We start from the raw sequence: 27,957 nt of genomic DNA, 5'->3' as shown, positions 1-27,957 counted from the left end.
GCGCAAAAACTAATATAGGTCTTGATTTTTTACTTTTAAATTTTCTGCAAGTTGGATGTAGTAATAATATCGCACTACATTGAGACCCTATTTTCAAGGCAATTTACTCAAAATAATCTAAACCCTTACTTTTAATCCACTATACCCAAACATATAATGCAATACAGAAAAGTTTTTAATTAAAAAGTTAAAAAAATAGAAATCATATTTTAGCCAATCATAATCATTTTAACTTAGGAGCTGGCAGTTACAGTTTATTTTAAATAAACTAATTAAGTAAGTGATGTCAATTAGTTTCATTGTCTTGTAGGATTACTTTTTTTCATTTTAAATTTAAAAACTCTTTCAGTATTTTCTAATTTATTCTAGATTTAAATTAATTTGAAGTTGCTTTTAAAATCAAAACATTAAAAAGACTAATTATAAATTTGTTAAGATTGTTTTATATTTTCGTATAGTTTACTACAAAAGTTCTAACTTTCTGAATTGTTTGTAGCTCAGTAATTTATTTAACTTTTAGCTTTGGCAAAACTAGTGTTGATTGTTTTAAGGATTTATTTGTTAACTTCATTTTAAAAAAGTTATGTGGTAAATTATAGGAGTAGACAAAACCTTACTTATCAGGTTTATAAATTTACTAATTTTAACAGTTTGCTTGAGCGTTTTTTACAGAGTGTTCTAATACAGCTGTGTAAACTTTGTTTAAAAGTAAACTTTTTTTAAAAGTAAATTTTTACTTTTTTAAATGACGAATTAAAACAACTTGAGGAAATTTTATTGTACACTTTTCGAATATATGTTAAAGTTTATAAAACAACATAAGCAAGTCAAAGTAACTAATCACGTTTGCTATGAAAATCTATGTACTATAATTTAGTGCTTCAATCTATTATAATTTAAATAAAAATCAGTCTAAGTTAAAAGTTAAAAAGTACTTAAAAAACTTTAAAGCTGATAAATATCTTTAAGTACATATTTTCATTTAGCTAATGAAAAAATAAGTCATATAAAGTTTATAGATGTAAATAAGTTTACAAAACCTAGTAATAGAACAAAATACATTAGAAGCATAAAAAATGGAAATATTATCAAATTGTTAAAAAAGTTGACAACATTTTACATTCTTAAAATAAAAAAAAAGCATATAACATCTATCAACACTGTCTACTCACTTTAAAACGATTTACAAACTGTAAAAAATAAGACGTAGTTTGAAAGAAAGTCTTAACAAAAGATTACAGTGATAACATTCAAAACTTCAGCTTAGGTATGAGCGTACAGCTAAAATCAGACATTATGTCGGTTACTTGGATAGCTTTTTCAGACCACTTATCTTTTTCTTCGTCGTAATGTAAAGCTGTAGACGATTCTGAACCGATTATAACAAGTTTTCTTCCAACGGAAAAAGTGGCAACTGCATTTTTTAAACTAAACGTCGTTGATGAAGGTATTTGCTTCAGAAAAACAAACCTTTTACTTTTAGAATCAAATACTTCACACGACAAAACACTGCTAGTTAACCGAACACCGCCAATGACAAATAATTTATTTCTCATAGCAACTGAACTGTGGTTATATCTACTTTCGATCATATTTGGCATTCGCGACCATTTATTAGCAACATGATCATATGCTTCAACAGCACTTGTTGCATTTAGGATGCCATTTAAGCAACAACCACCAGAAACAACAACGTTTCCATTATAAACTGCACAGCCTACTTTAAACTTTTTCTCGTTCATTTTCGCAACTTCTTGCATACTTTTTTTGTTTGAATCAAATCTAAAACACGAATCTAAAATACATTCATTCTTACCTCCAACAATGAAAACATATTTCATAAAAGCGCATATACCAAAGTCTGTTCGGTCATCAGGCATATCAGCAACAATCTCCCAACTATTAGCTGTCAATGAGTATCTCTCAACAGGGATTAAAGGTTTAACGTTTCTGTCCAAACCTCCAAATACGTAAATTGCTCCTCTGCAATAAACTGACGTGTGGTAGTAGTATCTTTTGATTTTCACTGGAGGAAGTTCCCAATAAATGTTGAAGTTTCTTCCATTAATCCTGCGGATGTTGGACAGCATTCTTTCTTTTTGGTTGTCGTAACCACCAATAATTGCTATATCGAAATTGTTTTTACCACAGTACCTGAATAATCTAGAATCGCTTGATTTACATTTGTAAAGTTTCTTCCTGTTTTTTGAATAGAAATCATCAATATTGCTGAACGACAAAGATTCACTCAAAGCGTCGTTTACAGCACGATCTGACAGCAAGTGAAGACGAACTTTTGATAGGAGGTATACTGAAAACTTGCTTCTTGTTTTAAAATCGTAGCTAATCCAGTTATCAGTAGCACTTAATATTTCCAACTCTGAATCAACGTGCAACTTAGAGCTGGAAATTATCTTTGCAAATGAAGCAAAGTCTAGTTTTAAAAAATTATGGCTTTCGTTAATAAATGCAAAACTACGTTCAATGTAGCACAAAGCTAAATTAGCGATATTTTTCAACTTAAAACAACTAGCAACTTGGTAAAACATTGCCACACTCTGAAAGTTGACTTTGTTACTAATTACTGTCAGGTTTTTTCCTTGATGATCTTCAGACAACAAAACAGCGTTAGCTTTTAATATTGTGATGAAATCGCTTTTGTTCAGTGTTTTAGTTCCTAAAAATAAGTTTGATTTTAGGTACTTATTTTTGATATAGCCTTAATTAAACTACACTTGTTTTACTCTGTTTTTTGAATATAAAATGTAAAAAATACTTAAGTATTCTACTTTTTTTAGAAAACTAATTTATTTTTAAACTACTGTTATTAAACAACAAAATAGTATATACACTAATTCAAATGTTTAAAATAACAGCTTAGAAATATCTTTACTAAAAAGATCTGTATGAAACAAACGGGTTGAAATAAAAAACAAGAGTTTCTGTAGTAGTTGCTTTATTAAAAATGACCTATGTTTCTTTGAATTGAACTAATATAAAGTTTTACAAAGTTTTTTAACAGGCTCTAAAAGTCTAAAAGCACTAAAAACTTAAGTACTTTTCAATGTATTATCAGTTTAACTTACAGAAACGTACGTAAATTTTGATAAAGCAAGTATTTCAGACACTGTATTTATTCAAGTTTTTAGAAAACTACGCTACTTAACTCATAAAAACTTTTATTTTTCGAGAACTTAAATAAAAACTCATTACAGTTTGATACTTTGTATATTTTTATTTCATTATCTAAAATCATTATTTTTTTTTTATTTTCAAACTTGTAAGCTTTTTCAATATAAATATAGCAATTATTACTCATATATGTTTAGTAAATAGTACTGTTTTACATTTGTTATAAATCAAAAAGTAAAGTAATTATAACTTTATATAAAAACTCAACTTACGGCCATTGGTTATGAAATGTCCTTTATTGTGTAAATTACATTAAAATAAATTATTAGGCACTAGAAATTCTTAAAACATACAAATATTTTGAATTTTTAAACCAAAATAAGACCTGTGACAACATCATTGGAGCTTTGAAAAAAAATTGCATCTTTAATAGATTTCGATTTACTCAAGTGAACAAAACCTTCATTTTTACTATTCGTAAGATGAGTACAACAATTTAGTAGGCTTTGATTGACATATTTTAACTCCCTGTTCTTTACGTCGTGTTTAATTTGGCTTTTTGCTAACAACGGTTTTTGTTTGTTTTTTGAAGTAAATTTTCTCATGTTTGTATTTTTTGTATTTCTGCAGAGTTACAAAACTTTAATCTATTTGACTTATCAAAATTCTAAATTTAGGTTTTGTGTAAGGAGAAAAGTTTTTTCAATTTTTTTTATGAACGAAATACAAAATTATTTAAAAATAAGTTAATTATTCAGTTTTGTTCTAACTGTTTTATCAATAAGTTAAAAAAAAAAATTCGTCCAACACTGTTTAGCTATGAATTTAAATTTTCTAAATTCAGTTTTAAGCTAATAACCGCTTTTGTAAATTTGTAACTGCTTTATAAATCGAAAAATGTTTTAATATAAAAAGTTATTTTTAAAGAAAAAGTTTGTTGAAAATTTAAATTTTATGTAAAAATTGCAAATTTTATTAAAGTAAAGCTATTTTTACTGATTACACAAAAAAAAGCCTTTTTATTTCTAAATATTAAAAAAAATAATGATTATAAAACTTACAATTAAATTAAAGTTAGTATAATTGAAATAAAAAAACGGTTAAATAAGTTAAAAACACAAAAGTAAATAAAAAAACTAATAAAAGTTAATTTTTTCAAGGATCTTAAGTTAAAACTAAAAGTAGCTTATAACTTAAATTAAAGAATTGTATTATATTAAAATACACCTACTACAACAGTATTTTTTTAGCTTCAACGTTACTTAAAAATATAAGATTAAAAACCAAACTAAAGTTTTTTTTTACCAGTACTTAACTCAACAAAAAAAAGGAACCCTTTTTAAAGGAACTTGCAAGTAAATTGAACAGCCTACAAACAAAGAAAACTTTATGTTAAAATAAAAATAAAAATTTAACGAAGAACTTACTTCATTCAATTCTTAAAAAAGAAGGTCATTTACCGCTAAATGTTTATAAAAGCGAGTTATAAGTGAAAAGTAATGTAATCTTAAAATTTTTGAAAAAATTAGGTTTCACTATGTAAACAACTCAAAAGTTAAATAAGAAGAGTATTAAACTTGACGAATGCTTTAAAGTTAAAACAAAAAACAGCTTACAATTTACATTAAATACTTTTTAAATACTTTAATAAATACAAAAACTACAGTAGTATTTTCTTTAGTTTTAACGTTATTTAAAATTAACAAGATTCAACACCAAAGTAAAAATATTGTTTTTATTAATATTTAACTAAACAAAACATAGGAATGCTTAATGAGGGTTGGCAAGTTAATGAAAAAGTCTACAAACAAAGAAAATTTTATGTACAAACTACAGTTTAATAAAAAAAAACTTTTTTTGGTTTGTACATAAAACAACATGTTTACTACCTAAAAAAAACATTAAGTTCTAACTTTACAAACACTAATTTTTAGACTCTTATTTTAACACGTTTGTAACTAAAGTTCGTTCTTTTTCCTTGTTGGAATATAAAATTTCCATCATTTCCACCTTAAAACTAGTACAGTTTGTAATTAAGTCGCTACCAGACATGTTAAAAAGCTCTGCTTTGTTTACTCAAGCGTGAAAATATTAACTTAAAACAAACCAAAAATAAAACACTTCATTGCTGAATTACCATAGTAACTGTTAGCATTTTAACATCTCTGGTCGCTACCAATAGATATTACACTAAAGAATTTAACCTTGACTGACTAATGGTGTTTCTTAGAAAACTTTACTTATTTTTTTACAATCAAAAATGTTCTTTTAGCTTCACTACTGCACATGGGTATTGTTATCAAAATGCTAAAAAGTTTTGTAGCTTTTCATAGATGTTTTAATATGTTCTTTAGATATATCAGTATTTTTACTAAACCATTCTGATACATTTCTTTACGTGTTTTTAGTTCTCTTTCCAACTGTTAACATTAAACTACAGGATAAAACTTATTAAATGTTTCTATAAGTCCTAAAGAAAAACTGTTTTATAAACAGTAAAATATTTAACCAAAATTATCTGTGGAATTCTTAAACGCCCTGAAAATATTAACTTTTCAGAAATTTTGAAGATGACACTTTCACAGACTTCTTTTCTTAAACAAAAAATGCTTTTTTTTTAAATTATCTCTGCTACTCGAATTTCTTATACTACTGACTGCAGCTTAAAAAGTTCCAAAATGCTGTTCAACTTATTGAACAGTTAAGTCTGTGCATTAAAGGACACTATACAGAAATTCAACTACAGCAATAATTTTGGAAAACAATTTCAACAAAATATTAAAAATATCATCTTTAAAATGTTTTTGCAGTTTTCTTTTGTGGCTATCGTGCAAAAATAAAAACGGTGTTGGTAATTTATAATTAAGTTAAATCCTGTTAGTTATTCGTGTTTTTTGACTCATAGAACAATTTTTAAATGTTAACTTCACCTTGAGAACGTAATATTTCTTGCAACTTAAAAAAAAGAAGGAGTTTGGTCAAACTTTACAAATTAAAGTTTTTCTTCTTTGCTGCAGCTAGAAGCTTTTGATAGAACTAAATTAATCTGCTGAGCAGCAGAGTGAACATAGTAAGCATTTTTACATACTTAATTAATTGCACACCTCTAATCCAACCCTTCCCCGCATGACTAAAGCACCATCATAAGTCTGTGCAACTACTTTACTTTCATCTTCATTCAAACTTTTTTGTAGCTCTGTCAGTGTAATATTTGCTGTTTTATCAGCATTGACTCTGTCTGGCTGAAAAAATACCTAAATTCCTTCTACTTCTTTGCAATAGTGTACACATTTGATAAATAATTATAATTGATTTTGGAAAGAAACCTTTATGGTTTCATAAGTAATTATAGCTGTGAAAGGTGCTTACTGACTTGAGCAATAACTTTTATTTTATAAATTTGAGAACATATTCAAGTATTTCGTTCTGTATTGTAGCTGAATTTCCTTTAAACAATGTACTGTTTTCCAGGTGGTCACACATATCTTTATCTATAATGCCTGCAAAATTTAGAAATAAACTGAAACAACTTTTAATGGGTCTTTTTTTTTCATAGCTTACTTTTAGTGCTATCTCTTGGAAACCACAAAATAGAATACTGTCAATAAATATTGACAAAAAATTTTTGTTTTTCCTAACTTTAGTACTGTACTTATTGATACTGTCCTTATAGCTTTGAATTAAATAGTTATTAGTAGCAATTTCCCTAATAAGTTAAACGAGACAATGCTGTTTATATAGCACAGTTAATTTTCATGGATTTTGCATCTTGCAGATATGTTAGAAATATTTTTGAAGCCAATTTTAATCCAAGTTACTTCCTTCCTAAAAAGCAAGCATTGGAAAAAAAATAAAGATTTTGTTTTTGAGCGACCGTAAGGCATTGAACTTTGTCTTAATTTTTGTACCGTTAATAATAGTTAAAATAAAAATAGATTATAGCTCAACAATTTTAAAAGACTTAACTAAGTATATATTAAAAAGATATTGCATGTTTTAGATTTCAAGATTATAAATCTAGTTAATACAAATAAACTATACTTTCTAATAAATTAGTTTTCCTTAGGATGTAGGTATATCTAAGTATTTAAAATCACTAAAAGCTTATTGTAAAAAAAAAAATTAAACTGACTTTACTAAACAAATAAATAAGATTTTTGTCATAAACTAATATTAAATTATACCCTTTGGTCTAATAAGATGTAAAAGCAATTTAAATTCAAGTCCAAAAGTCCTATAGTTAATTATATTTCCCATTCTTAATCTGGTTCCCATTTAAGAGTTTTCCTGAACCATAACTGAACTTTTTAACAATGGGGTACTATTGCACAAGAGAACTAAATTGCAAGAGGAGACAAAATTGAACGAAGACAATTTTGCACCAAGGGTCAGTTTTGCACCGATGGTAATTTTCGCACAAGATTTAAAAAACAGAAAACTAAGTTTTTCAAAAAACAGAAAAAAGACTATAAGATAAATTAAGAAAAAAAAATAATAACAAAATACTGACCGAGGGTAAGGGTCAGGGGTAACAGTGATAAAAATAAATAAACTAAAAAAAAAGAATATTAATAAAGAAAAAGTTAAAATTTCTCCGTGCAAAATTGTCTGCTCGTGCGAAAATTTCATCTATAACAAAATATTCTTAGTGCAGAAGTATCCTCGTGCAATTTAGTTCCCTCGAGCAATATTGTTCGCTTGTACAAATTTGACCTCTACCCATTAAACTGGCTTAATCATTTGTCAGCATAAAAGTTCATATCTTGACTAGTTCTTTTAAAATAAAACTTCTAATAACAATAAATATTTAAAAGTTTGGCACTGCATATTAACAAAACTAAAACACAATAAACTACACTTTAGAAGTTTTAAAAGTATGTAGTGTTTAAAATATTCAACGCACATAGACAAAAAAAATTAAAATGAATTCTTACTTATTTGATAGACCTGAAGTTAATATACTCTATTTTATTTTCATCTCGTCAGCCTCTGTTAGTTTTAACAACTGGCAGGTTTAAAGCTTAGAAGCAGTCCAATTTACTTGCCTAGTATTTTTCTGCATTTTCCTATTATAAATTCTATACAAAGTAGCAATTTTCTTGTTCAACAAAAAAATTTTCAACTAAACAGGGTAAACAGATTAACAATTTTAATATTAAAAAAGATAAAATAAAAGTTAATAAAATATAAATATTATAATTATTATTAAATATAAGATAAAATATTTGATAATAAACAGGGTTGCCACTTTTGAGTGAAAAAATCTGTCTTGAGTGATCTTAAACTGCCCTGATTCACCTTGAGATTTTTATAATCATTAAAATATTTTCAAAATCGATGAAATTAACTTCTTTAACAAAATTGATAATAAAATAATCAAGTATTTAAACTAAATCTTATTTGAAATCTTAAAATAAACTGTTTTGAGACTTTTAAAAAATCTTAAAACTACCTTGAGATTTTTAGAAAAAAATAAAATTACCCTTAGTCACCCTCTGTATTTAAGTAAAAATCAAAATACTCTAATTTTTTTTTGAAATTTTTAAGAATTTAAAAGTACCCTGAGTACTTTATAAGGCAACCCTTAATATAGCTAAAAAAAGTTTAAAACAATTTCAAAAACAAAAAAAAAACTAATTTCATCTAGAACTTTACGGGTATTAAGATGCTTTTATTAACAATAGTTCTCTACCACCAAGTTTAAAAACAACTGAATTTTTTCTATACCTGAACATAAAACTTTGCTCTTAATATCTACTTTACAAAAATTTTAATGAGCTTATCTTTTACAGTTTTAATTTAGTTACAAGTTTTTTTTTTAATTTTACAAAATTAAAAAGCTCATATAAATTTTTGATATATGGTAATTAGCAATTCATAGTTAGAGAATACAAAAGAATCTTTATTGAAAGGTAAACTTATTACAACAACTAAATAAAATCATTAAAACCGTATCTTCTTTTTTGATGTATAAGTTAGGCATTCAAAATCTTTAGTAGATGTTTCTTTTATAATATAAAGGAATTTGCTAAAATAAAGTTCTAAAACATTGAGAAAAAAAAAAGGTTTTTATTTCTACTTCAATATTTAAAACTTCCCTATATAAAAAATATCACATTTTATTAAGATTAGCCTAAAAAGTTTGAAAATAATAACTTAAAATATGAAAGAGATTACAGGTTTTTAGCAAAATAGAATTGTTTGCTGTCTAGTCCTAACATAATTAAGCTAGAGTACTCTCTGACTTTTACCGGTTGTATCTAAGAAGTTGATTTGAAATTTTAGGTTCATTATAAGTAATCTATAACTTTGTTAAAAAAGTTAAAATAAGAAATAAGAACAGCATGTAAAAAAGCTTTATCTGCATTGTAAAACCCTGGTGTTGAGTGTAGTTTCATAAAACTTATAACTAGAATAAATTAAAATAAAAGTTAGAATCTATAAGTGTACTGAAATCTGCATAAACATAACCCTTTAAAATAATTACAATAATAAAAAAACAATTTAAATATATAAATCAGTTAGTTTATTTCAGCCATTAAAATTTAAGGCATATACTTATTTTTATAATTTTATTTTAACTCATTGGCTAAATTCTGAAACTATCATATTAGAAATTAACTATATAGAATAAACTTTTTTAATAAATTACTTTTTATTTCAGAACAAAACTCTACCAAAAGTAAACTTTAAAATTAAAATACTATACTACTATAACCCTTAAAATAACTAACCAGTCAATTAATTAAAAAAAAATATTATGTTCTATAAATTTAGTTAATATTTTTTTTCTATATTGTTACTTATTTACCTAGAACAAATATAATGGAAACTCTTTTTTTTATTCTGTTGTTAAATTAAAAAAGACCAAAATGTTTTAAGGTATTAGGGGCTGAATATTCTACACATGTGTCGCTGATTGGCTGATCTATTTTCATAGAGATAAAACTATCCAACCGTAAATTTTGATGCTACTTATCATATTTTTGAGCCACAAGTTGTTACAAGTTAGCACAAGACTTAGTTTAAAATGCAAAAGTCTCTTCTCAAATATTAAACCTTACTAATTTCGGAAATTTGTATACAATTTAACTGTAATACATCTGTAGGATGAGACAAATTTATTAAACAATAATTTAACTTAAGATTATTTATTTTTACTGCTAATATAAGGTTATGAGTGGTGGGGTTCATTATTTTGGTTTAAAAATTCACAGTAATTACCTAGGATGAAGTTGCACCAATGTCAAGCTGAAATTATATTGAATTTAATGTCTTTCTAACCATTATTTTAGGCTAAAAATCAATGTTTTATTCTAACTATGTTTAGCCTGAAATATACTTTGTTTTAAACAAGATTTAAATACATAGTGAGAATTAAATTTATTTATGACAAACTAAAGTATTCAATTGATTATGTTTTACAATATCATAATCAATATAATAAATTGAAATGATTTAATTGCTTTATATTGATTAATAAAAGCGATTAAATATTTAAGTTTTATCAATTTATGATATATAACTCAATTTATGTACTTATAAATATAAATTTTTAGCCAAAAATTATAGTTAAGAATACATCAAATACAATGTAATTTCAGTTAGATATTGGTGCAACATTATACTAGATAATTATCAAATTCACATTGGCTTTTATGTAATAAAATCTATATAGGATTGCCACACACTAATGAGCTCAGAGAAATTTCAAAAAATAGAAATCTCAGGGAAACTCACAAAATTTTTAATTTTTTTAAACTCTGGGAAACTCAAAGAAGTTTTAAGATTTTTAAAAAAACCTCAGGAAAATTTTTTTAAATAGTTTATTAAAAGTATTTAAGGATTTGAAAAAAACTCCGGGAAGGTTAAAGTTACACACAGATTATTTTATGACTCAAAGAGTGGCAAACAAGTATATATTAGGATTTAATTTATATTATTTCTTGAAGTATTAGCTTATAGTATTTACAGTTATAGTTAGTTTTAATTAAGTTCAGGTTAAATGTATAAAATAAAGTTCACTTGGTAACTTAGGCCTCTGATTGTTTTTATAACTTTGTTTTGGATCTAAAACATTGTTTGAACAACAGATATCTAATTTGCCACAAGAACTTTTTTTTAGGGTATAGGGGGTTAAAAGCTAATTACTTCCATGTTTTTGTTTATTTATATAACTATGATTCTTCCATTAAATGAGCAAAAGGAAATTACAGTTGAGGCCAGGGGGTTACATCCATGTAAGATACTCACTAAATTTTTAAAACATATTTGTTTTATATTTAAAGGGTATCTTGTCCGCGTCCGTGTTAGGTACGCACAAATTTTTCAAAATATTTATCTATTACATTCAAAGAGTATCTTTAAGAAGTATGCATCCGTGTAAGGTAAGAAAGAATTTAGGGGCATAGGGGTTAAAACACTTATTTTAGAAATAAATATTAATTAAAGATTAGTTAAAGGTCACTTATTCAATAAAAAAAAGTGTAACCCCCCTGTAAAAATAAATTTAGGGGCATAGGGGGGTTAAAACACTTTTTTCGCAATGTGATCTAGTTTTGTATAGTTTTTAATAAGCTACAAGTTGCTTTTTACAGACTTTAAAAATTCAAAATAACTTTTGAGATATAGCCGGTCAAATTCGGAGGCAACAATAGGTTCCATATGGGAGGCACAACTAAAACAGCAAATAACTAGAATTCACTAAAGATATATCTCCCAGCATTTTTAAAATTACTATCACAAATTTTTAGGAAATGTTCCTTGCAATATTTAAAAATACTGGTGCAAGGAATTATTAAAATTATTAAAAAAATATATACAAAAAATAAAACAATTTTTTGTTTTTTTTTTATATAATTTTTTTTTGCAAAAGACTTTTCTAAACATTGCAAGGAACATTTCCAAAAAATTTAAGGTAGTTATCTCAAAAAACCTAGGAGAAGATATATTCTTAGTGATTTCTAGTTATTTGCTGTTTTAGTTGTGCCTCCCATAAAGAACCTATTGTTACCTCCGACTTTGACCGGCTATATCTCAAAGATTGTTTTGAGTTTTTAAAATCTGTAAATAGCATCTTGTAGCACAGTAAAAATCATATAAAATAAGATCACATTCTGAAAAAAGTGAATTAAACCTTCTATGCCCTTAAACTTATCCTTATCTTACACGTATGCGTACTTCTTAAAGATACTTTTTGAATGTAATAGATAAATAATAATTGGGTTTTTATTTATTTTTTTTAAATATATGTGATAATACATAATTATATAAATAAAAAAAATATGGAAGTGGTGGGCTTTGAACCCTAACACAGGTGTTTCTGAGCAAAAATACACTGCCGTAACCACTCGTCCATGTTTCCTGTGGTATAGCAGCACATTTTGCGTTTATTAATGTGAAAATTTTAACAATTTTTCAAAAGTTTTTGCATTGAAATTTATTCATAAATACTAATTCAATAAAAATATGATAACATAATTATTTATGTACCTATTTTGGTAACATAACAAAACAACTAAATTAATATTTAAATTAATTTAATCATTATATTTGGTCAAGTATAATACTTGCTATTTAAAAAAATACAAAACAACAAAACAAAAATTATACGTAATACACACAACAAGTTAATACATAAAACAAACAAGATAATTGACTTACTTAAACTAAATTAAAGTAATAGTTACTTTAATTTAAACTGTTATGCCTAAGTATAAGCCTAATATTTTAACCTAAGATTAATAAACTTTTTTGAATCCTACGCCTACCCCTTAGACTCATTTTATTTCTAAACTATATTGGTCTCATAAAATTTACTCATTTATTAAAATAACTCTTAATTATTTTTAGAGTTTTTTTTTTTCAATAATTTTAAAACTTTTTCAACTATACTTTTATGTTTATTTTTGCCAAAAAATAAATATTTTGAGTTTATATTAAAAACTTGCTTAAATATTTTTTTACTATTGTTTGTTTATATGTGATAAAAATCTCGAATCAAGATGTTTCGTAAGCGGATTTGATTGTAGATTCACCGGAATTCCCTTTTTTTTTGCTGATTCAGCAAGTAAGTAAACTTAAATGTCAACATGCATGTTAGTCATAGTAAAAATGCAAGCTAAATGTAATTTCTTAGAGATAAAACATTATAATCAAAAATAATTACTTTTAGTAAAGGGAAAAGTGTTGTTATGCTTGTACAAAGCACTTGTATCAACTTTTTACTTATTTTTGTAGTTATTATGGGGATGTGATTTTTACTATACTGTAAATTTGTTTTTACCACATTTTAATTAGTAAAAAATAAATAACATGATTTTTTTTATACTGTATTAGCTAGAATTAAAATTGCTAATAATTTTCAAAACTTTCTTGATGACAACTTTTAATAATCTTAGTGTAACTCATTATTAATGTTTGCATTGACATTGAACTTCATCATGATAACTTTAAGTGCAAAACTTATAAAAGATATATATAAAAATTTGTCATTAGAATAATTCTATTAAGTTTTTTTGTTTTATAATGTTCCTTTTTTCTTTTGTTTGAATTTAGTGTTACAAAAATAAAACATCTAAACTTATTTTTTTGTATATGAGTTGACCATTAGCGTCTTTTGGGATCACATTTTTGTTGAAAAGACATTTTTAGACAACACTTTGGCAGCAATCTGTGATTGGCTTATATAGAAATTAGTAAACTTAAAAAAAATTATGTCTAATAACCATTTGATCAGATAAAAGGAAATTTCACGTAAAAGAAATAAATAATAAAAATAATATAACTCTAAAAAATAAAGATAAATTTAAATTTATAAAAAGTTTTAAAAAGTAAAGATAAGCTTTAATATATAAAAATTTGAAAAAAAAAAAGATAATGCTAAAAAAGAAGTTGCTTAAAAAACATAACAAAAATAAATAAAATTAATTAAGCTGTAGTATATAGTTTAAAAATTATAATGAAAAAAATTAGTAGAGATAGGCTTAATAAATAATTGGTTTGAAAAATTATATAAATAAAATAAAACTTAATAATAATAAATTTTACAGCATCCTTCTTTTATTACACTTACATATGTTTATGTGTGTCACTGTCATGGATTAACACACAGAAACATATGACAATGTAATAAAAGAAGGATACTGAACAGTCTGTTATTATAATATATTCCAGTGAACTTGTTTCGCTAGAATATTTTGTTAAAAACGCTTAAATTTATATTTTGGCTAGTTAAAATACAAACTTAAAAATAATGTTTTTTATCAAAATAAGTTTTTTAAAAAAGTTAGAAAGCGTGTATAAAATACTAAATGTAAGTATTATGAGCATCTGAAAAAATTTTAATAAAAAATTTAAACAAGTATATTTTTAAAAATTATAGAAAAATATTGTAATGATATAAAAGTTTAAAGCGATTCTTATATAAGTTTAAATAATAAACCAATTTATACCAAGCTAAAATTACAAGCAACGAAAAAAAAGTAGTAATAAAACAAATGTTGTAATCAAATAAAACTTTTAGTTAAGGTTATTTACCATATTTTATTAAATAGGTCTTATTTTTTACAAAGTTAGACAAGCTACTTGTTGCATTTAATAGCCTCTTAAAATTCAAATTAACTTTAGAGACATAAGCGATCAAAGTTTGAGCATTCAAAAGTTTCCTTATGGGATGCGGGACTTAAAAGAGCAAAAACAGACTATTTCACGAAAAATCTATCTCCTCCTTAAGTTTGTGAGCAATTGTTTGAAAAATTTAAAAAGTAATTGTTTGAAAAATTTAAAAAGTAATTGTTTGTAAATTTTAAACAACGGGTATGCAACAAACTTCTCAACTAAAAAAAAGAACTTAGCTTTTTATCAGATAAACGTCATGGCCGTGGGTTCCATGTTAGGTCAAACTCTTGCTAATATTTTTATCGGGTATTTAGAATCCAAAGTTGCTGACGATCTGTCTTCACAGGTTGTCTACATTAGATACGTTGACGATTGTTTAGTTATATCCAAAACAGAAAGTGAAAACAAAGCTATTTTTCAAAAACTAAACTCCTTACATAAAAAGATTTTTTAACTAGAGAAGTAGAAGAAAACAACCAACTGCCACTATAGATATATCGATAAAAAAATATAAAACAAGCTTCTTAACGAATGTCTATAGAAAAATCAACTTTCACTGGGCAATACTTACACTATTAATCTATTGTAGTAAGAAACGAAAAGTAAACCTAATAAAAACATTTTACCATAGAGCATACAAAATCTGTTCTAAAGAATTACTTCGTTTAGAGATTGAGCGAATAAAATAAACTTGAATAAAAAATGGATATTCACCAGATTTGATTAAGACGGTTATAAAATCACATCACAATAACCTAAATCAACCTAAGATATACGGACCGGGGAAGTTCCGAGCAATTTTAAAACTTTCTATATTTAAGAAAAATCACGTGTATTTGAGAGCAAAGTAAAAGATTTAACAAAAACATCTTACAATCAAGTGTGTCCAAAATTTATATTTCTTTCAAAACCTTTATTAAAAGTGCAGATGAAAGACCCGATACCAGACCAAGACAAAAGTAATATATTTTATAAGTTTAATTGCTCTTGGGAAAAGAACTATATCGGTAATAATAATAATGATAATAATGATAATAATAATAATAGTAATAATAATAATAATAATAATAATAATAATAATAATAATAATAATAATAATAATAATAATAATAATAATAATAATAATAATAATAATAATAATAATAATAATAATAATAATAACAATAATAATAATAATAATAATAATAATAATAATAATAATAATAATAATAATAATAATAATAATAATAATAATAATAACAATAATAATAATAATAATAATAATAATAATAATAATAATAATAATAATAATAATAATAATAATAATAATAATAATAATAATAATAATAATAATAATATAAGATGCTCAAAAACCATTGATAACAAAGTTGACGTAAAAAATGTAAACTAACTTCTCCAATATAATTATCTCAGTGGTTTTATGTGATATTAAGTAAATAATATTCATACAAACTAAACTACAAAGTTTATTATCATTAAAAGCTACGATAACTTAAATAAACTTATATTAGTTTTTTCATTCTTTTGTAACTAAAACAACAAACTAGAGATCTTTCATAAACAGCTTGATGTTTCGCATACATGTGTAACGTCATAATAAAAGTGTTTATTTTTAAACCTATGTTTACTTTATTTTACTATATTAATTTTATTTCATATATTATACAGTATTGAAAAATAATGTCTTACTGTAAGATAATTTTTATGGTTGTTTTTTGAGTTTAATTAAAACTAACTTCATTAAAACGCAATATTCATACTTAAACTTAACTTTTTTAAACTTTTTATCACTTATTTGCTAATTCATGTGTTACTACTAAAAATACACCCATAAGTAGACTAATCCTGGACAAAACCCTTAAATGGATGTCTGGTTAAATATCAATTCTAGTAGGTTATAGTAAGTTAATATTAATATAGTTGTTTTTGTTATAAAAATACTTAAAAAGGCTAACCCATTTAACGACGCGCTTAATATTGCCTAGCAAAAGGATATTGTTGCAAGACGGGGTGGCCGAGTACTTAAGTCGATGGACTGCTAATTCATTATGATCTGCATGCGTGGGTTTGAATATCATGTTTATTGTTCTTTTAATATTAACTTTCTTATAAAACTTTTTTATACGACACAATAAAAGATAGTTTAAATGATTTTAATTTGGACTTGTAGTTTTATGAATACTTTTATATAAAACCATTTAAAAAAAGTTAATTAAATGTCACCTTTTTGTACGACGAAAAATAAAGGCAAAGCTTAAAATCGTACCCGCGCCATCGAAATGACTGAAATTAAATTCAGCGCCTTAGCCCACTCGCCAACTATACCACAGTGTAGTTACAAATTGAATATATCTATCTACTATTATCACTTCAGAAAGCACAACTTGTTTACATTTAGAGAGAACAAATGGTTTTTTTAATTGATGGTGTTAAAGCTGTTAGTTTGTTATCACTGATAACATTTGATAAATTAATGTTATAATTTATATTAGTTGGCTAAACCATCACTATTTTAAAATATTAACTTTTACATATTTACTTCAAATAACTACTTGTATTTCTTACAAAAAATGTTTAAAACCAAATATGAAAGTTGATGAAAGCTGGAATTACGACGTTTGAGCGCTTGAGCCGAAGTCGGACGAGTTTGAATTCATTCGTCATTTCTTCACCGAAGCAAGAGTTCTTCAAAAAAGACGTGCAAGTCTTTCAAACACACAAATCGAGGGGCACGCAAACGAGCCACACGGTGCCAGCAATCTGATGTTTCACGAGAGTAAATGGCCGGCATTCTACAAATCGGCTCAATTCTGGCTCCGGAAAGTTCGGGGCGTTTACATGACTGCTCCGGCGTGGCGGCAAACTGGCAGGTTTGAGCGAAGACGGCCTCGTGAACATGCTCGTCAACGAAGCGCTGCAGTCGCAAAATTTACAAACCTACGATCCCAGCAAGTGTTTTTTGAACTTTTCGATCGAGTTCGCAAGTGCCAAGGTACCTCCGAACGTGGGTATCCGGAGCAGAGCGTTGAGCGAAGGAACCTACAAAAGAGATCATCTCGGGAGGAGGTGCTGAAGTATTCACGTTTGGAACGGCATAACCGACGAATGTGTGGCTGGATGTGAAATAGTAATATTTAGATACTTGATACGTGCAAAACTAGACAAAACGATTTAAAAAGATCCTTTGTATTTGCATGGTTTGACAAACCATTTGTAGGCAGACGACTATAGCTTTTTCGGTTGCGACTGACAATAAGAACGAATCAAAACTTCAGCCTACCGAAGGCTTGTGGTCTGATAATTGAAATGCTATGATCAAACCCATAAATTATATTATGCTTGTCTAACAGCACATTTAAACCCATGTTTTGGCCTAAAAGACTTTCGCCATTGGTTTTTTTGATCGTATAAGATAAAACAACTTATAAAATTGATTTCTATCTGTATGCCGATTTAAAAGAGGTTTATGACTATGTATTAGCTTTGAACAGGTAAATTATAGTGATAGTGTCCGAACTTTTTTTTTAACTAATCCTGATGGTTTAAAATTTTATTAAAATGTGTAGAAAAGTGTTAATTCTCTTTAATAAGACAATAGTAAAGAAAAGCTTATTCATAACAAAGTTCTAGTATTTTTTAGTCTTATTAAGGCCATTTAGTGCATCAAAGAGGGTTTTGATGCGTTAACCTTGGTTTGAACATTTTTAAATCTTCTTATTTAAATGTATAACACTAAAAATACAACTGCACGGTAACGATTACCTATGTATCTCTAACTTGTTTTACCCGAAATTTCAAATCTAAACTTTTACTATTTACCCAACTCAACTAAACAAATAATAATTTTTACAATTGATTAGTTAAATAAAACTTTAAAGAAAACAAACATAAGCAAAACTTTCTTAAGCACGATGTTACAAATGCAGCAGGAAGTCTAGAAAGTAGGTTTTTAAAATCACTCTTTAAAGAAGAAAGTTGTTGAAAAATTAATAAATTATTGTGTTCAAAAGGGTTAATCATATCAATTCAATCATCAACCCTTTTGTCAAACTTGAGCTAAACTTAAGGTATACGAAATTCCAGGCTTCTGCACTGCAGAATTTTGTCGATTTTCTTGTAGAATATTGTTAAACATATTTTTAGGTAGTTTTTTTCCTCATTTTTGTACAATATGAAGTAGAATATTTCTGCATATTTGACACAAGTATAATTTATCTTAAATTTATTTTGAAACTTGTATTAAACTTACGATTTATTTTTATTTAAAATTTAGTCAAAAGTTAATGGCTACTAAAAATTTAATCTAAATGACTTAAAATATTTTAATTAATTAAATGTATAGACCTATGTATTTGTAATATTAAGCTCATTTAACAAGGTTTAGACTGTTGAAACTAAAACAGATAAACGACTAAAAGTGTATTTTTGTATTTAAATATTAGTACTAAGAGTAGTTACTTCCACATAATTATGAATAATGATAAGTATCAAATAAAGTTAGTCTTAGTTTTAGTTCAAAATAACATCATTGTGTACCAAAATTTTCGGATAGAAAAAAGTAGTTTCTAAGTTGTTGTTCATTAAACCAGTGGTCTTCACGGTGATCGAAACCTGTGCACACTAGTTTGAAAAAAAAGTATGTGGACCCCAAGCTAAAAGCTCCCTGGGAATATTCTGACATTTTTTAAATGCTTTCGAAAACGAACAATTTTATCAAATGTTTTTTCTACAATTTTCAAAATTTAATACATGCACACCTAAAAGAGTTTCGTTCATCCTAATTTAAATTTTTCCACACCGTAAAAACCTTTTGTATTTCGCTGTTTTCAATAAACAGTTTCAGACTTAAGATTCACAACGTATATAAACCTTAAGCGCTCAAGTTTGTAAGCAAAACATAAACATTTTGTTTCGACAAACTAGTTACGATAAAACCATATTCAAAATGACCTCCTGTCGAACCAATATACACTTTATCCTTGTATTATCATTATTATTTTTATTATTACTGTTATTACAACCACTAAGCTTACATTTAACACGCACCTTATACACGACATTTTAAAGATAGGTACACCGGGCATAAGTATACTTTTAAGCATGTAAATAAAAAGAATAGCACGAGATTGTTAGATTTCATTTGGCAGTATTGTGACAGGTATGGAACCAAACTAGAAATGGAATGGAGAATCCTACACCACGCAAACAATAACATCAGTAGCGCGAGCAAGATCTACCAAGTATGTAACCTTAAAAGAATGGCAATTTTAGCAGAAGATAGTTAAGAGTTATTAAATAAAAGACCTGATATTTCAAACAACTGTGTACACAACCGATGGTTCTTCTTCAAATAACACCTTGGCGCTTTCTCACCTTCCATAGTTTTTATTCACCTTTCACATAAACACACACACTCACTTAATATATATTAATATAATTATATTACCTAAGTAAAGTATAGTTTTATTCATTTATTATTTATATACTTATTTCACACATGTCACTTTCTATTCTCCGATACTTCATATATTCACTTAACCCTCCGACTATAATTTTTCACATTTTTATGTGTTAAGTTCCAATTTTAATTGGAAGCCTGTATTCAAATCAAAGATAAACCGTGCTTTTTTCCTACTACGCCCAATAGAGCTAGAGGTTTCTTACTGCAGGTTTATACTTAGCATATTACCACCTTGTTGTTTAATGTTTTACACATTAACTTTCATATATAACACAGTTTATTTATTAATTATTTAAGATATTTGTATGGGATATTTAATTTAAACACCCGACTGCTACTTTATAAAACAACAATCAATTATTTTAATAATTATTATATATAATATATATGTAGTTTAAGTCATTGTTATTTTATGTATGTCGCTGTAACTTTATTATCGGTCAGTGCTTTGTTAGCTTAATAACAAGTTTGTTTATTTTTTGCTTTGTATTCTTAAATTTTAAATTTTTGAATTTCAACTTAATCTGCTTCCTAATTGTATCTAACTTTGATTTTGTTTTTATTTTATATTTCATTATTACAAACATTTAATATATAAAACACACATTATATCAAGTTCCCGTGACTTTTATTGTCTTTGCCGTTGTTGAATTTTATTGATTCACTAATCAATGGTTGTTGTTTCATTTTATTCAAAATAGATTACATACTACTATTCATATTAAAGAGCTTTAGTGCTTTTCCAAACATAAAGACTAGATTAACTGACTTTACAATAAAAATTAAATAGATGTCTTAATCTTCATATATATTGTGACGTAATTATTGGATGTATTTTGTTCAACTATTGACAACGGTAAAATAAATCTGAATCAGTTATTATTTCCATTTAAGTAAGTGGTTTGTTTATATTTATTTTATGATTTGTTAATTTATTGTTTATCATAGTTAAGTTTACTTATTTAGACTTAATAACTACAAATATTATACAGTTTTATAACAGTCGGATTTAAAATTAAGTATTTTACCTATTATTAACTACTAACCTGTAAAAATCTATAGAAATTATTTTATTTTAATGAAAACATGTATACACCTACTTTATTCTATGCTTCTATTCTTACATTACAGTAATAATTTTTTACAGAACCCAGTTGAAGTTTGTTGATTCGTTAACACACAGAAACACATGTTGGTACAATAAAGGAAAATTACTGTATAATTTGTTTTTATTTTTATTCCAGTGAACTTGTTTCACTAGGATCTTTTGTTAGCAAACGATTAAATCTATATTTTTCAACAGTTAAATTAAATCTTCATAACCTTTTATCTTCGAAAATGGAACATTGTTACTCATTTTATTGAATTAATAACGATTTGGACTACAGGTATTTATAAAATTTAAGAGTAAAAATTTTACTTTTTAAATGAGTACGCTTGAGTTTTTTATAAAGTATCTTCTTAATACAGTTACCAAATGATTTTGGAAAATTTTCTCCGGTTTTTAAAATTTACACGGTTTAGGGTAAAAAATGTTTTAAATAGTATGGCTTCATTAGAAAGATATCTTAAAGCTTTAATCTTTTTTAATAAAAAAATTATGTTGGTAACAAAGATTTTTGTGTCAAATCGAAATTTTACTACTTATAATGTAAAAGTTGTTGCAAGCTCAAGGTTTTTAAATGATTTTCGTTAAAAATTCCAGGCTCATCAAAATTTATCAAATTTTAGGTTTATCTAGATTTTTTAGCAACACTGATTAAAAAGTATTTATTTTTCGCAACAACTTTTTAAAATCAAATCTAGGTATTTATGGTATCCAAAAAAGTTTTTTAAGTAAGCTTAAATAGTCATCAGCTTTTTATTTATGAAAGTTGCGGTAAACTAATTAATTCTACCTCATATTAAATATATATTTCATTATAAACTATATAAAAGATTACTACTTTAATATCTCAATATACTTTTATGATTGGCTACATTGGTATATAAAGAGCAAGATTATTTTAAGAAAAAAAGTAACACATCCACCTTAAATACTAACTTTGTTTCTCAAATTTAAATCTCATTATAAGGTACTATATCATCTTATGTATTGTAAAATTCTTCATATTAAAAAAACAGATCAGATTTATTATTAAAAGTTTATTTAACTATTTTTGAAATTATCTAGTAAAATACCTGATCGAAATGCAGAAGTAAAACACTTTTCGTACAACACACTCTACTATAAAAACTATCTAAGATTATTCAACGAAGATTAGAAAGAATCGTTTACTTGACAGTTTTAGAAAACATAGTAAGATATCCATAAGCATGCTTCAAACATCAAACAAAAACATTGGCGAAAATCTACAGAACCGAAACCTGGACTTTCATTTGCTGTAAGACAAGCTCAAGTTTACAAAGTTTGATCATAACAATTCGATCATCAGACCACAAGCTTTCGGTAGACTTTCGCCAATGTTTTTATTGATCGTATACAAAACGAGCGTACCAGATGTCTTGCTTAGTGGACAATGTATTGAACGTTGCGCGGCAAAACACAATGCTGACGTTACTGATCAATGCCAGCAAATGGTTTTTTCATGTTTGCATTTTTAACCCGTTTGTATAATAAGTAAACTGCGAAATTTTCGGTTGTGAATGACTGATGAGTCCTTATCAGGAGAAAACCGGTCTCAGTCTACCGAAAACTTACGGTCTGATAATCGAATAGGTATGGTAAATCACACCTTATATAAAACTTGAGCTTGTCTAACGGTAAACGGTAACTTTAAAACATTGAAAGTCAAGCAAACTTCATAAAATGATATATAGTACTGTTAGAACATAATTTGGTCATAGGTTGTCTAAGTTTCATAAATTAACTACATTTAAAAAAACTATATAATTGTTGTTAGTAAAACATTGAAAAATGCGTTTAGATAAACAATGCTTGAGACTTAAATCAATAGAGAAGTAATCTAAAAATCATCAATATCAAATTCTTCAACTACATCTTTTTCTTTCTTTAACTTTTTAAGTTCCTTATTTGAGATGGTTTTCACAGATTCTATAAAATTAGTATAATTAGTACATAAAATCCTTTTATATTAAATTTACTTGAACAGCTCAGATTTTAAACCAAGCTTACTATACACTCAAGCAAAAAACTAGCCTTATTGACGAATAACTAGCCATACTAGCTATAACCTAGGCTAAGTTTTTTGTAAAACCTAATAAGTTATTTTCTGCGTTGCTCAACTTTAGCTATATCTTATGCATCTGTATTCAGGACTAAGTTTAAAATACTTCAACATTTAATCACGAATAAAATTATAATCTTCTAAATAGAAAAATAAAACAACCTAAGTCTATATGTAACTTAAATAATCAATACATTTGTAATTTACTAGGTACAATTGACATATACTTCCTTTTAAACATTAATAAGTAATTATAAATAGATAATAATTTGATAAACAATAAATTTTATATATTTTTAACTAATCTATTGAAAAAAGAAATATAACAAACTAAAAAAAAATTAACACAAAATTTAACTTAGGTTGCCATTTCAAAAACTTAGGGTGTTATAAGCCTAAAAATGGGAACCCTAATTAATAAAAAGGTCATGAAAATTACAGTAGATATTACGGAGAATATTTAGAAATGTAAGGGACAATAAACTGTAAAATGGGGGTGCATAGGGAATAAAGTTAAAATTTACTCATATTCTGCAAATAACGATGAAAAGCAAAAAAAAGGTTTGAGGGGTATTTAACACATTCTTAATGAGAAATGTTGTTTAAAGGGGTCTTATAATTTCAATTTTAAGTTTGGGAAATCCTGCTCTAGCTTTTTTAACTAGACAAGGGTTTTCAAAATTTATCTTTATATTCGCCCATTTGGCAGAAACTTCAAAATTAATGACTATCTTTTACTAGTTGATTACCCATTTAACTTTTCGCAACTTTCTAGTTATTGCTTATAATATTTGAAAAAGCCCTAAAGGGGTGATATCGCTAAACTTGAGATACTTTGATCTAAAATGTCTATGTTTTCAACAAAAGTATGAAAAGTTAAGTTAGCGCTTAAAATAAAATTTAAATGAACTAGATAAAATGGATAAAATTAAAAAGTAGAACATAAGTTGAGTAAAAATTTCTAAAAATAAGAAAACCGAGTCATACATTCTAAAAAATCCTTTAAAATAAACTGAATTTATTAAAAGAAATTAAATTAGCTAGAGTTTTTCAAAAAAACTCTTTAAAGTTTAAAATAGCCTTGGTTGGCCTTATTATTATAAGATTTAGAAAAACTTTAAACTAGTCTAAGTTAACCTGGAAATGAGGTGATAAAGTTAAAAAGAAGTAAGTTAAAAGATAAATTAAACAAACCATGATAATTTTATAACCAAGTAAAGCAAATTAATCGTAAGTTTGTAAATTTTTTTTGTAAGATCTTGTTCTATCATATTTTGTAAAGAACGTTAATTTTAAAAATACTAAAATATTAAATTTTTTGCTTGTTAATTTTAAAAAGGGAGACTAAGTCATGCGTACTTATCATTAAATTTGTTGACACTTATCACAACAGTTTTGTCATTTTACATAGTAACAAGCATGCATCTTGTATATAAAATCTGAACTTCTAAGTAAAAAAACTAAGTTATAAATATTGTATACTTAACTCAACTAATAGTATAGTTGATACTTTTCAAACATCTTACTTTAAGTACCTATTTGGCTTTAGCAGAGTTGTAACAGGTAGAGCTGAAAACTTTTTTTGGACTTTTCCTGACTTTTCTAAAGCAAACTCTTAAAAAAAACCGATTAAAAAATACATAACCAAAGACTTGAAACTATGTAATGTTTTCAATCTTATTTTTATACAGGTTTTAACAACAGTTATTTTGCTAGATTTATCATCTAACTTTCATTGCAACATTTGAACCATTTTTGTATGATCTATGTATCTCCACGTTTGTCAAATATTATCTTATTATGATCATGTTTATATCAAATAACCTGATAAATAAACATTTTTTCTGATTTTTGTTTCGTTTTTGGGTCTTTCCCGATTTCTAATTTTCCTGAACTTGTGGAAACCCTGATTTAGTGGTTAGTACTAGTGACCTATCAGGTCTAGAGATCTTTAGTCAAATCATTGAAAAGAGCATTAACTCGAGCTTTAGTAGCAACAAAACGTTTACAATTTAAAAAATAATTATCACCCTAAATCAAGGTTTCCCAAAGTAAGCGATATCGCCCCTTAGGAGCGACTTTGGCTATCAGGGGAAATAAATGGTAAGGTAAAAAAAATAAATGAGTAATTTACTCGTAAAGGGGAACAATTGTTTGTTTTATTTCTGCAAAAGGGCGATGTATTATGTAATTTTTATCACTTTTTGTAGGTTTTCTTGAGTTTAAAGTTTTTTTCAATCACGAAATGGCACCTATAATTTTCTTTAAATCGTCTTTCATTTTGCATATTGTGTTTTATGATAATTGCCATATGTAAAAACATTTTACCTAAAAACTCTAAGGTCGATTTTTTTTGGTTTCATACAGTTTGTATTGCGATGGATTTTGTAAAATCGAATGGTGCCAAGGTGGAACTTTCTTCAAATCATCAAAAATTTTGCAAGGCGTGTTTTTGTGGTATTTGTTAATTGTAAATAATTTTTAGCTGTAAGCTCGAAAAAAATTATAAGCACCCTAATGTTGATTAATCGTAATTTTTAATTTTTTTTTGGGATAACCCAATATTATATTTGTTTAGATGTTTAAAATTTTCAAAATTTAGTAGAAACTTTTTTCTATCAAACCAATAAACTTTTGTATAGTTAAGCACTTTTTTATAACTAAGTTGTTTGAGGCAACATCAAAAAAACCATATGTTATCTGAAAGCTATTAGTGCTTATTAAAATTTTACATGATTATAAATAGATTAATTACTAAGTGTTTTGAAAAGTTTAGTTATCTACAGGACTCAGGGATCCGACCTGATCTTAACTTGTGGGTATGGTGTATCACTAGTTTACAATTAAGTATATCGAAGTCAGAACTCGCTATAACTCAATACATAAAAAATATAACAAAATATTAAAAGTAATTGCCCAACTAGGTCTACATAAAGAATGAGTTAAATCTATGTTGTAAAGCAAAAAATAAAGATAAACAAATTTTCAACTAACTTTTAGTATTAAACTTACTCTTTATGCCTTTTTTCGGCTGTTCTTTTGATGAGGCGCGTTTTTCATCGCTGCTTACACCAGCTTTCTTGTCATCAGCTTCGTTTTCAGATGCTTCTTCGTCCGAAGTTAACGGAATGTCAGAGTCGCTGTAATCATCTGAAGCCTTTTCGTCACCTTCATCCGATTCTTCAGCATTTGATTTTTTTCTTGACTCATGATAATTTGTTCTTTAATAGATTTAACTTCTGTTATACTTTAATAGTATTAAACAAATTAAAAGTATATCAACATTATTTTTCTTAAATTTTAACAATTATTTTTTCGACAGGATAAAGTATTGTTTTAATTGGAGCTAGAAACCGCTGATTGAATCTGATCAAGATTTCTGTATCAAAAAATAATTCCCCCTACTTTTCGCCTGCCTCTTTTCAGGATCACCCCTCTTCTTCATGGCACTTTCGAAACCGGCGTCGAAGTCCTTCTGATCTTCCTCGGTCGCGACCATGCAGTCTTAGAACGCCATGTTGAAATCGCCGGCAACCCGCTTTCGCTCCTCGTCCACCACAAACTTCGAACGCTCTACCTTCGGCAACCTCTCGTCGATCAATAGAAATGAGTTTAAAACATTTTCAATTTTTTTTCTTAGGCTTTTAAAATACTAGACATACCCAGTGTTCGTATTAGTCGAATATGTGTCGTTTGGACGTAATTTATGGTTAAAAGTATCAACATTTTTCGTTTAAAGTACTGTCAGTTAATATGATACAAAATAAAACTTAAAGAAATTAGGTTTGGAAATTTTCTTCGGTTAAGTAATGATAAAAAAAAACAAAAAGCATTTAATGGCAATGTTAGTTATTTCAGGTACTTTAGTCTGTCAGATGCAATTTTACTAGCTGTCAACAACAGTAACAAATAAAATGTTATGTTTTAGCTATTTATCGAGTTATTTAAAAAAAAAAAACTACAGTACAGCAAATATAGATCAAAAATATTTTTATTTTATCAAAATCAGATTTTAATGAAATGCAAGTGCAACTTTTTTTTATTATCTTTAATGAATAAATATTGAAAAGTAACAAACTCTACTCTACACAAAAAGTAATTTTTTTTTAATATATATTTGAGTTATTTTGTTTTGTTGTTACGATTTAAAGTTTACTTTTTATAATTTATGGTACATTATTACATAAAAGTTAACTAAATTAATTTGGAAACTGATATAAAGACTGAAACGTAGGGTGCATCTTAATAATAGTTTACTTCAGTTTTTTTAAAAATAAAATATGTAATTGATAAATTAGGTGACGTATGGCATAATACTTTACTTGTTTGACTTACTTTAAGGGTGAATGCAGTTTACTCTTTGATTCTTTTTCATATCAACTGTATATAAACAATGAACTTTACCGCAAGATCAACAACAACAGAATCCGAGACAATCTTACGACCGGCTTCGTCCTTATTAGGACTCATCAGGCAGGAATAGTCGCGAGAAACCGCGATTGTGATCTTAAACAAGCGGGCTACTACTATATATATATATATATATATAGTATAAAG

The 27,957-nt window shown here is 26.4% G+C and overlaps 1 protein-coding gene across 1 annotated transcript; it reads right to left on the bottom strand.

Annotated features, from left to right (window-relative positions):
• Positions 1 to 1,250: 1,250 nt before the first annotated feature.
• LOC145836716 (kelch-like protein 25) lies at positions 1,251 to 16,829 on the bottom strand. Its single transcript, XM_082944497.1, has 2 exons — positions 16,707 to 16,829; positions 1,251 to 2,414 (listed from the first exon to the last, which is right to left on the bottom strand). Exons 1-2 carry the CDS (start codon positions 16,827 to 16,829, stop codon positions 1,251 to 1,253), a joined length of 1,287 nt encoding a protein of 428 aa, XP_082800623.1.
• Positions 16,830 to 27,957: the final 11,128 nt, after the last annotated feature.

This window comes from Thalia democratica, chromosome 5, assembly GCF_965202585.1.
Source record: "Thalia democratica chromosome 5, ktThaDemo2.hap1.1, whole genome shotgun sequence".
In the NCBI taxonomy this organism is placed as follows: domain Eukaryota; kingdom Metazoa; phylum Chordata; class Thaliacea; order Salpida; family Salpidae; genus Thalia; species Thalia democratica.
This window is presented reverse-complemented; position numbering and strand designations above follow the sequence as displayed.

Bases quoted from the DNA above. Each gene is read 5' to 3' on its own strand.
- LOC145836716 (XM_082944497.1), bottom strand. From the start codon at position 16,829: ATGATATTCAAACCCACGCATGCAGATCATAATGAATTAGCAGTCCAT. The intron at 2,415-16,706 runs GTTAGCCTTTTT...TCATTTGCAAAG, and splicing joins TTAAGCGCGTCGTTAAATGG to ATAATTTCCAGCTCTAAGTT.